We start from the raw sequence: 11,704 nt of genomic DNA, 5'->3' as shown, positions 1-11,704 counted from the left end.
GCATCAAAATGCTGGATATATAGCCCAAGAAGGGGTTACTGTAACCAGGGCCTAGGCACCAAGTATGGCAAAAGTGTTTGTGAATCCTGTCAAGGTATTACCAGCCTCCCTATCCAGTTTGCCATCTCTGGATTTAAGGTCTGGTCTAAAAGTTTTGAGTCCAGTAAACATAAAAGCTCTGAGAAGAAAATAGGAAAATACGAAGACATCTGAGAAATGTAGACTACACTATTTTTTTAAGAAAATTTAAGAAAACAATGACTCTTTCTTGTACCTACCTCACACAGTTGTATGGATTGCCCCTCAACAGGAAAGACCTTTCGAAGACACTGCACTAAAGAATCAAAGAGCAAATTCACATCCTAAAATTCCATCCACCTAACCTTGAAATCAAATGATCTCATCCCAATAAATCTTGAACATCAAAACCTGTACCTTGTCAGATGCTCATAAAATTTACAATAAAAATCAGCTGATACCACAAAATTCATTCACTATCACCACCATTAAAACGTCAATATTTACTTCTAACTAACCATATCCTTTACCTTCCATTAAAGGCACTAGAAACCATACATGATGAAGATGAGACATAATTTACCTTGGTTTTAATCTTAAAAAAAAGAAAAGCATTCTATGAAAGTTTCACACAAATATTAAGACACCATCTTTTTTTTTTCCTTGTTTCTTTTTTTTTTTTTCCTCCTCTTTCCCCCTACCACCCCAGTAACTAGGGGGAAAGACACTTTCTACTCCAATGAGGGCTCAAACTGTTGTCATCAGTTTCAAAGAGCCAGAGCGAAAGCGGAGGATCTTCTTCTTGAGGTTGTGCGAAGCCTTAATTTTGACAAAGGTTTTTGTGGGGTTGTTATGAAGATCAGGGGCCGTGACCGTTTGAATGGGGAGGGTCTGGACAAACTGGGACCAAATTAAGCCCCCGCTTTCTTCGGAGTCGCTGGTGGTGGTGCTCTCGCCCACGAACTCGCCCTCGCTCACGCTGGACTCGCTGTCCCCGAAGCAGTTGGTGGTGTAGTTGCTTTGCTCGTCCTCACTGGTGTCCACCACAGTGGAGTGGAAAAGGGACTCGCACTCAGCCGAGTACTCCGAGTCACTGGCTACATAGGCGTAGGGACTGGCATAGGGCAGCGCCACGGGCACCGGGTACACGCCCACGTGCTCCCTGCGAGCCCTACGGGCCCTCCTCAGGGCCTCTTCGTAGGAAATCTCGGCCGAAGACTTCCAGCGCCGGTAGTCGGTTCGCTTGTGCTTAGGTTTGGCCACCACCGCCTCCCGTCCGTGGCCGTGCGCCCGGCTTCCCGCCCTGTGGCCGCCGCCCAGGGGCCTGCCGGGAAGGCCCGCGTCGGAAGGCCCACCCCCGCTCTTCCGAGCCTTGGTAGTCGCTTTCTTGAGTTTCTTATTTGTATCCAAGTCGTCGGAGAAGCGACACTTCTTGCTCCCTGCCCGGGTTTTCTCCCGGACGGTCGGAAGACCGGTTTCCAGCCCCTGCAGGGCCGGGCCCCGGTGCTTCAGGGTGGAGCTTCTCGCGACGCCCATGTTCCTGTGGCCCCGGTGGAGCCTGCCGCCGGTCACCTGTCCCGGAATGAACTGAGCTTTGACCAGATGCCCTTCCTCCAGGCTTTGCGAAGAAGAGCCCTCGCTTTTGAAATCCAATGTAGGCCTCTCCTCCATGGGAAAAGCAGGTGGCAGCAATGGAGGAGGAGCGGGCGCGGGGGCAGCCTGCAGGTTGCTTTTCTGCGGCATCTTTTTCAGGGGCTGCACTGCCTTGTTCTCCTGCAAGGGGACAGGAGGACCTCTGCCGGGGCTCTCTTTCGGAGAGACAGCTGAGATCTGACAGCTTTCTTTCAGCGACTCCCCTTTCCCAGAGGCAGGACACCGCCCGTGTTCCTGGGAGGCTGCCTTGGCATTTTGGGGCACATGCTTGCTTTGGAGTTCGGAGACAGCACCTGCCAAGCCGCCCTCCGGCGGGGGCAGTCTTTTACTTTCCAGTTGCTCTGCCTTAGATTCTTTTGGCCGCTGCTTCAGTGGGGAGAATACCCCACTGTCCGAAGAGGGTATTCCCCCAGTGGGCAAACATGCCTGTTTGGAATTCTTAAGGTTCACACCATTGCCCTGCGAGAGGCCGCCAATGGCCCTGACACACACACTCCCATTTCTCAGAAGCCCTTTCGTGGGGTCAGCATTCACACTGGTTCTGGGTTTGTTGGTCCTTACAGGGTGTGTTTTTTTCTGGACCAGGCTCAGAATGTAGCCATCCATTTTCTTACTGGGTGAAGGATGGGAAGCAGACCACAGACTGCTTGGAGATGGTAAGGAATTGTCTGTTTTGGTGGTGTCCAGTTCAGATCCAACGCAAATATCATTTGCATGGTTCCCAAGCCTGTCCTCTTCCCTCAGAGGGTTGCCCGTCAGACAAAGGAGAAACATTGGGCTCTGCACAGCCACAGCATGAAGTGGACTGGGATAGCGATATACATCATTCCCGTTTTTAGACACCAGATCACACTGATACTTGGGATTCACATCTGCAATGACATCAAGGGAATTAAATTGTGTGGAGGGGGAACAGCAAATTGCCCCTGAGGCCTGGTCTTCACAGTGGCCTTCTTTATATTCCAACCATCCTATGAGATCTGAAAAACATTTAAAGGTATACTCTGAAGAAATGAATTAGTAGCACCATCTTGACTCTGACCAGTTTTTATTAAGATAAGTTCATGGGTAGAGAGAGAATAACAAAAGAATAAAAAATACATCACTAGTTACTCTACCAGTTTACATAAGGTTCACATAACTGAATGAAGGAAAAAAATTTTAACAAAAATTTAGTGAGATGAGATATATTCTCTAAAGGAAATACACTTAGCTACTAAAAATGTTTTCAAATTATTGAATAGGGAAAACTACACTATAAAATTTAGTGAAAATCATGATATAATATTAAGAATATGATAATTAAGACTGTGTTTATACAAAGAAGATCTAAGATGAAGTATACCAAGGTTCTAATAGTAGAACCTCAGTGTGATGAGGAAAAAAGTTGATGTTTCCCTTCAGCTTTACTTTCTAAATTTTAAATAATAACTACTGTGTTTCTAACTGGAAAATAATTAATGAGTCATTCTTTCTTTAATCCTGTCTGTTCCAGTCCTGGCTTCATTTTTAAAATATTTCCGATAAACTATAGTTTCTATAGACTTTCTCCACATTTTTTATTTTCTAAAACTTGATTCCTAATGATATCTGTTCAAATATAACAACTAAAAGGTCAAGGAAACTGATCAAGTTTCAATAATAATTGCAGCATATTTTCAATAGTGACATTAAAAAACAAAATGGCATTGTTTAATAGGAAAAGGAATTCTTGATAAGACTTTTTAAAAAATTGAGTAGTAGTAATAGTAATGGATAAATTTCCCACATTTTAAAAATGTTGATGCCAAAATATAATGAAATCAAGTTTTCTTAATTAAATGATTTTGATTTCTTAGTGAATATTATAAATATCAAATCCTTTTAATGACCTTAAGTTAGCAGAGAAAAATCAAAGTTGAGTTCATCATTGATTTATATTCCATTATAATTATTCAAATATTAAAAACTTTTATGTGCCAGATTGTGCTAATTGTTTAAGGAAAAGCTCTCTGAACTCTAACATTTAGCATTCTCAGGAGAAAACAATCTCAGCCCAAAGATGATATGATTTGTAAAGAAAATATTTTAAAAAACGAAAATGAAATATTCATGTACTCAATCCCCAATAAATAAATTGTTCTAATGGGGAACCTCTAACATCCTTTCCCATCCCTTCTCCTCCACTACCCTAAGTCCTTTCTTTGCCGTAAAGCCACATTTACCTACACTTTACCACTTATCCCTTTTCTTTATTTGAATTGAACCAAACAACCCAATGCCCAAGGTCCAGCCCAACTGTCTCAATTATGTAAGCAGGTGGCATTTGAGAGAGCCAGAGGTTTGTCTTCAAGGAAAACCTGTACAAAAGTGCCTTTTAATGGCTTATAAAGTTTACATCTGAAACGAGATCTAGAGTGAGGAAGAACAATTATTAATGAACTTAAGGCCCAGACACTCTAGATAACACAGCTCTGTACTTCCCCAAATGATTGCTGCCAAACACATACTGTATAAATACAAAGACACCAACCAATTAGCAACCTCAGCTGCTCAGTGTTAGGTTTTCCTTGCTTGAACTCAAAAGTTCAGCCTCACACACAAATGAAAAATAGACAAACTCAGAGTATAGTGACTTGTGCCAGCACCTGCTGCAGCACTTACCCTCTCTGCTCTTTCAAGGAATCACAGAATAATAAGAATTAGGGTGTAGTCCTGAATTTTATCAACAACTCTACCATTCAGCCCAAGGGGAGTTTCTGACAACAGTTTATAAGTCTAAATTCCTCCTGTATTAGAAGAGATGGTTGAATGTAACAATTCAAATTCCCTTGGGGTGGTTGATAAACATGGATCTGGCAGTTAGACATGAGCTTGCATCCTGCCTCTGCCACTTACTATGTATACAGCTTAAACAACTTCAATTTGCCTCAGTTTTTTAATATATAAGATAGAGCTAAAAGTACCTACACACTCTGCAGAACTGTTGGGAGGATCAAAAGAGATATGCACAACATCCAGTGGTGCATAACACATAGTAGAAATGCAAAAACTCTTCCAGTACTAACAATATGATTCTCTCAGGAGGTCATTGCAACTATAACTCCAAATGGGGAATTATGACATTTGGGTTGGGGTGCACACATCATGCAGAGTATTCTGGGAAACGGGAAGGGGCCAGAGCTTCCTGAAGTGCCAGTTCTTGACCAAGCTGATGAAAACTTAATGTACAATTTAGCTTTAAGTGATTAAAGAAAAAGAAAACGGTTACGGAATGGTTTTCAAAAGAAAACGCAGTGGGGTTGGGGGTATAGCACAGGCGTAGAACGTGTTTAGCATGCCACAACACCCTAGATTCAATCTCCAGCACCAAAAAAAAAAAAAAGTAAATGTAAATGCAGACAAGTTAAACTAAGAGCAAAGACTCAGAAATACATTTCAAGAAGACTTATATATTGGTGCAGTATTTCTAATTAAATTGTCTTGCTACTATGAGAATACAAAGCCAAACAGAACCCAAAGAGGACTAAATTAGTCCTGGATAGTCATCTAGACCAAACTATGGATTTAGACAAAATTATGGCACTCAGTGCAATAGATTGATGAACCTTTGGTTTTCCATCAGTAAAAAAGGCTGGAGCTACATAATGCTAAGGGCCCTTAACCCTACCAGTTAAAATTTCTATCAGTGCTAACAGTTCTTACCTGCAGATTTGGGGCAACCATCTGAGATAGTCAAGGTTGCCTCCAAGGGACTGCAAAAGCAAGTGCTGGAATGACAACTGGATAAACACTCACTGAACACCGAGTTAGAGGAATTAGAAAGGGATCCTGAAGCCCCATCACTCAGCTCATAAAACCCTATAAATAAAAAAATCGTAGGAATTAAGATTATGTCAAGGAATAATACACATTCATGCTTAAAAGGAAAAGGGGAGGCAGGTTTTTGGTTTTTTTGGTGTTTTGGGCCATTTTACTTCACTGGATTTTGGCCTCCAATAACTGATTATATGGTTCTATGTCAAACAATCCTCATGAAAAGGCAGAGTGTATAACTATAGTTATATTTCAAAGTTATTCTCACCCTCAAATTGACCTTCTTCCTTGGCCCCACCTTTAATGTAAGAAAAGAACTTAGATCTGCCAAAACTTCAACTTTATCATCAATGTTTCAAAAGGAATAGCGTTAAGAGAAAATTTAAGGAGTCAAATGGTTTAAAAGAAAAAAAAAAAAAAACTTTTGAAGTAGTCTCAGGAAGCTGAAGTGTAACTAATTTTCTCGCCCAATTCTGACTTTCTCAAATTTCAAAGGACCACTCTTCCAAAAATTTGAATAGAAGCTTTTCTTTAAAAAAACTCAGGGGGTTCCAGTCAGATCTCATTATTAAAAATTTTGTCATCTGACTTTATTTATAATCTCTCATACAACTGAATAATAGGCTACCCTTAGTTCTCTCAACAATGGAAACAAACTCCACTGCCATTGCAAGTATGGGACTACCAACCACAGGGGGTTACCTATGAGTGCAGAATTCTGTCCTGTGTAGAAACACTCACCTGAGCTAGGTCGGCTATCTGTCTCCAGGTGCTCTTCAGATGTCTTCTCTACATCCAGTCTCAAGTCACTTATCTGCTTGTCAAGTTCTTGCAACTGATTCAACAAGCCAGCATCTCTTCTCCTTAAACAGTTCTGATTAGGAAGAAACATGGAAAGGAACAATGGATATAATTCAGTGACAAAGAACCAGAAAGTCTTAAGTTTTCAAATTAGCCACCTTAAAGTTTCACTAACCTTTCCGAAACCAAAGTTTTACTGGACAACCTGAAGTAAAGAAAAACTTCAATAATTGGAAAATATGTCCTGTCCTTAATTTTACTTTCTCACATTTTGTGGTCATGCAGTTTCTTCATTTTTGTTTTTGTTTTTAAGCACTTTTTTGTTGTTTTAACTAATATATACAAACTGTGACTTTTTATAGGGAGAGACAAGAAAACCACAGAGAGACTTTAAATCATCTGGTATACAGCCTGTTTTAAAAAAAAAAAAAAAAAGCTTCATGGTAGACTTTTGAATTCAAAGTCAGAGTAACAGATTTCCTACAATACATTATAATCTTACTTAGGTGAGGTTTTTCTGGCCAAATGTCTTGGCCTGCAAAGTTTTGTTTTCTATTAGTTGCTTTGTGGGGTTTAATCAGTCTTAGGGCCTTTGAAAGTGAGAAATTAATACTAATAGCCAGTGCCAAGTATAATGTGAGCTGGCAGAATCCAAAACCCTCAAGGGAAGGTTCATCAAGATTTGAACTCAGTTCAGGTTTCCAAAGGTGACAGATTGGTTGTGCTAACTCACATCGCCACCTAGTGCTTCCTATTGCTGGATGGAAAGGCAAAAGAACTCAAAAGGCATCTGGTTCAAATCATGAATGCCAAGTCTACAAATGAAAATAGTACCATAAACACTGACTGGACTGGAATTCTCCTGACATACTGCCTTGCTCCCCTCAGACAGACAATAGGAATGCACCACTTGCAATCCCGACAGTCACAAAGCCCAAAATGTGCTATTGCACAAGGCAGTGCATAAAATGCAAATGACTAGGCATAACCAGTTCAAATCATTGCTACATACTATCCTAGTCTGTTCAAAGAAACAGTAAAATACCAAAACCAGAGCTCTCACACAAAAACCACAGCATACATCCTTACAAAATAGATGCATATGAATATCTACTCCTCTTGTCTGTCTTTTTACTTATAAAGCTAGGGGACATAAACTATATGCTTGTTTGCTAAAATCTGAGTTTCTTCAGGAAAAAATGAACCAAATAAGTAAAGACACTTCGATGCTCAAAAAATAAATTATCTGGAAAGAGACAAAACAAGAAAACACATGGCAATCCACTGTGCAGCCTCCCGACACTTTATTGTAAGAGGGCCATTATCTAACATGTGTCTAGTTTCAGATAGTATCACATGGTCAGATAAGGATCTTTTTGCTGTTTTCCAAAACTACATTTTGAGGTCACTGAAACAAAGCTGCCGCCATTATTCCGAGGCGGGGTCAAAAGCTGTTCTCAATACATTGAGGTCCAAAGTTCTTTTTCTTCTCCATGAATGAAGACTGCTTAGAGCGACTGGGACGCTGACAGAAATCCTGTAAGATAAATGCTCCCTGAGAGCAAGTTCTCTCTTCTCCCACCTCTACCACCAATCACAGCTAGCAGAACGCATAAAATATGAGAAGAGGAGGCACGTTCTCCAGTCAAATTGCCATCAATTGCAATCTAGTTTTAACTGCCTTATACAAAGGACTTCTATTTGAAACTAAGCACCAGCCCAGGCGAAAGCTGGTATGCTGGGGAGAGCCCTGGGAGGGGCAGGGCTTCCTACAGGCGCTTCAGTGTAATCGTAAAACTCGGTGTTAGACAGTTAACCAAGCCACAAGCCCCCTCCTCGCTTTTGTCCCCTCTCTGCGGGAGGAGGTGAAACTAGGGAGACCTCCTAATGAAATGGCATTTTAAGTGGGGGGTTGCAAATCTCTGGGGAAAGGGCATACACTCATTTAACTATGGAGACGAGATTGGAACTAAGCGACTCCAAGATTCTCCAGTGCACAGGAGGGGATAGCGGCCATCCCCTCCCCGCAATCTCCGCGAGGTCGCCAGCCCCTCACCTGACACAAAGCAGGCACACGCCAGAAGGACGCGCCGCAGGCACACACAGCACTGGGGGTTAGGGAGGTACGAAGCGGGGATGGGGGTGGGGGTTCAAGACGGCAAGAATTTCCCCAGTCAGAGGCAACCTCGCGCCCACACCAGGCCACCTGCCCCACCTCCAGCCCCGCGGCCGGGGCAGCCGTGCCTCACCTCCGGGCACGACCTACCAATTGCTTCCGCAGCAGCAAGATGTTCTCCTCCAAGAACTTCTCCTCCAGGCGGCTGCGCTGCGCCGCCTCTGCAGGCAACTCCCCGACACGGGGCGCAGTGGTCCCAGCGCCCCCGACGCCGCGCAGGGCGCCCCGGACCAGCAGCTCCTGGCGTTGGCGCAGGTACTCCAGCTCCGCCAGCCCAGCCAGCGTGGCCTCCTGCCGTTCTCGGGTGCGCTGCCGCTCGGTGTCCGCCTCGCCCTTCTCCCGCCAGCGCCCCTCGGGCTCCGCCGCACGCTGCTCGCCCCGGGCGGATGCCGGCGGCTCCAGCTCCCTCACGGTGCCGGCTGGACTTGGCTTCATGGCCCCCAACCCAGGAGCAAGCACCGGTCACCGCAGCCGGGCTGCCAGGGCGGAGGAGCGAGGCGCTAGGGCTGCAGCCGCGAGCTCATGCCTCCCCGCGCCGGGGCACAGCTACGGGGATCGAAGGCACAAGCGCTCGGGACCCGCGCGCGGCAGCCGGCTGCAGAGGACCCGGCCGGGGCGGCGCCGTCCGCTGTCGCCGCGAGTCCCTTAGCCGCGGCCCCGCAGCTGATAACGCCCTGCCCGGCGCTACGTCACGCGCGGTGTCCCGGCCACCCCCGCCTGGCGCCCGCCTCCCAGCGCTGGCCCCTCTGCTCGAGGCTCGCTCCCCCAGTTCACCCGTCTTCTGTCAGGCGCGCCGCTCGGCGCTCACGGCCGACCTCCTCCCGCCCCTCCCCGTCTCCTCCCCCCTCTCCCGCGGGCCTGCTAGCCCCCTTCTCGACTTCACTGCACCCGATTTTTCCTCGTTCCTCATTGGCTCTTTTCCATCACCCAAAGCGAGGGCCGAGCGCCTGGAGCCCCAGCATCCTGTTACAGTCTGCCTAGCCGGCAGGGTCCGCGCAGGGACGCGGCAGCTGGGCTCCCCGGAGAACTTTCTGAAACTCGACCAAGTTGCAGTACACAATCTTAACCCTTTCCCCACACGTCCACTCTCTGGGTCCGCTCACAATGGTGTAGGTTTCTCTCACCTTCCCAAGCAAGTTACTGCGAGTGTATTCGAAGACAATTTCTTTGAGTTGGACTTCCGATTTTGTTTCAGTTTTTTTTTTTTTTTTAACTCCATTTTGTAAAAGCATCCATACAAAGCACAGTGCAGGGTTGTTTTAAAAACTGTTTTAAGTTTTGCTATTTTAAATTTTTACGGAAACCTCACAGTGGAAGGCCTTTAAAACCAAGCAGGAGGATGTCGTTGTAACGGTGGCATCGGTTCTTTTAAAAGTCTAAGGTTTGTGTGAGTGGTGCGCCTGAGTTTTTGTTTGCTTTTTAATTTGTTATAGTCCCTGCTCCCTAGAGCCAGACTCTGAAACTAGAGTACCTGAATTTGAATTCCTGTTTCATTCATGAATAACTGTGTGAGCAAGTTACTGACCCACTCTGCCTCAGTTTCCCCATAGATGAAATGAAGCTACTATCAGAACTTGCCTGTTCTAAGAAATACAATAATGTACAGCATATAATATATCTGTCAGAGGTGCATTGACAACATAGCTGGCACAAAGGTGAATTGCACCTCTTGCCCCACCCCATCAGAGGGACTTACAAAATTTTACCCTGAAGTATCATTTGTGGGATGATCATATCATCTTGGCTTAGGACACTGGACACAGGGAATTTCATTGAGTTAGGGATCTTCAAATGCCACTAACTGGCCTGTCTATGGAACAGTACCATACAAATTTTTAAAAGCACGCGTGCAAGCAACGCAGAAATTGAAACCAGCAAGTCACAATTTGCTAACATTCAGGCCAAGTGTTGTGTGAAGGAATGCATCATATATCATTACTGCAGACTCTTACACCTCTGACCAGCTGCTTACCCCTGCCAGGAATTCTCTCTTTGTCCCCTCACTGTGTGGTCTAATCTTCCTTCCAAGATCAGCTCACTCTCTTCCCTCCTTTGAACTCCTTAACTGCATGAGTGTTTGGACCTTTCCACAAGCTATTGTTTGGTTATTTACCTGGGTATGTGCACACATATCTGTGTACGTAGGTGTTTTTGTGTATCTCTTCTCTCCAGCTACATTATAAAAGCTCCCTGAAGGCAGGGACTGTTTAACACCCTTTGGACTCACTGTTCTCAGCACAGTGCACTGAAGGCATTCAACTGATAATTCCTAGAGAGAAACTCAAGAGGATGTAGGTTTGCTGTAAATTGTTTATTCATTAACATACTTTCTAGCTTTTTGTAAAAAATATTTTTAAATGTTGATAGACCTTTATTTTATTCATTTATTTATATGTGGCACTGAGAATCTAATCCAGTGCCTCACACATGCTAAGCAAGCGCTCTACCACTGAACCACAACCCCAGCCCCTTAACTTTTAAATTTAATAGTACACATTTAATCTCTATTACAAATAGAATTAAGTCATCATTTACCAAAAAGACAAAAACAAAAGCAAGAGCTCCTTTGCCACCTTCACTCTCCACCTTCTGCATTCATGAAAGGAACTACAACCCTAATTCATAATTAGCAATATTCTATATTAGATCTAAAAATGAAATTGTATTCAGGTGTTCCTAAGCTTACAAAGTAAATTCTATTCAGGTCTCCTATTCTTCATGCGTACCATGTGCCAACCCCTAGTTGACACTACAGGAACTAATTTTGCTCCCCAATTTTAGTAAGACTCTAAAGAATAATGACCTCCTGCCTGCCAAATGCCACTCGCCCGTGTCTTCTGTCATTGTTTCATTCTGCTCTTTTCTAAACAAGCATCTTGCTTTCCAGCCTGAATCAGATTCCTCCTGGCTGGGCGGAGTCTATTATTGTGGCCTGTGTTATGTCACACATTGACAACTATATTTATATAGTTGAGGAGGGGGAAGAAGCTGGAACATGTTTTTACACACTACTAATAAATCTTGCTAAAGCAGACAGACAAGTTGCTATGTCTCCCAACCTCCCCAACCTTCCCAACCCCCCTCCCACCAAATGCCACTTTGAGCTGGCTCATTACTCCAAAGCAAGCCATTTGCCATAACAGCTTGTACATCTCCATGAAAAACTGTTTCCAGCAAGTTTAAATATTAAAACTAATGTATTCAGATGGTTCCACCAATAAAATGGTCACAAATAGGAAAAAAGGTTATGCTTTCCAAAGT

At 44.1% G+C, this 11,704-nt stretch overlaps 1 protein-coding gene across 3 annotated transcripts; it reads right to left on the bottom strand.

Annotated features, from left to right (window-relative positions):
* Positions 1 to 239: 239 nt before the first annotated feature.
* Dact1 (dishevelled binding antagonist of beta catenin 1) lies at positions 240 to 9,208 on the bottom strand. Of its 3 annotated transcripts, none has more exons than XM_047542557.1 (4): positions 8,534 to 9,208; positions 6,208 to 6,340; positions 5,356 to 5,511; positions 240 to 2,651 (listed from the first exon to the last, which is right to left on the bottom strand). In XM_047542557.1, exons 1-4 carry the CDS (start codon positions 8,876 to 8,878, stop codon positions 766 to 768), a joined length of 2,520 nt encoding a protein of 839 aa, XP_047398513.1. In that variant the 5' UTR covers positions 8,879 to 9,208; the 3' UTR covers positions 240 to 765. The 3 variants fall into 3 exon arrangements, with proteins under 3 accessions (XP_047398513.1, XP_047398514.1, XP_047398515.1); XM_047542558.1 differs by having other exon boundaries at positions 240 to 2,543; XM_047542559.1 differs by lacking the exon at positions 5,356 to 5,511 and having other exon boundaries at positions 240 to 2,543.
* Positions 9,209 to 11,704: the final 2,496 nt, after the last annotated feature.

This window comes from Sciurus carolinensis, chromosome 2 (assembly GCF_902686445.1).
Source record: "Sciurus carolinensis chromosome 2, mSciCar1.2, whole genome shotgun sequence".
Taxonomy (NCBI): Eukaryota; Metazoa; Chordata; class Mammalia; order Rodentia; family Sciuridae; genus Sciurus; species Sciurus carolinensis.
This window is presented reverse-complemented; position numbering and strand designations above follow the sequence as displayed.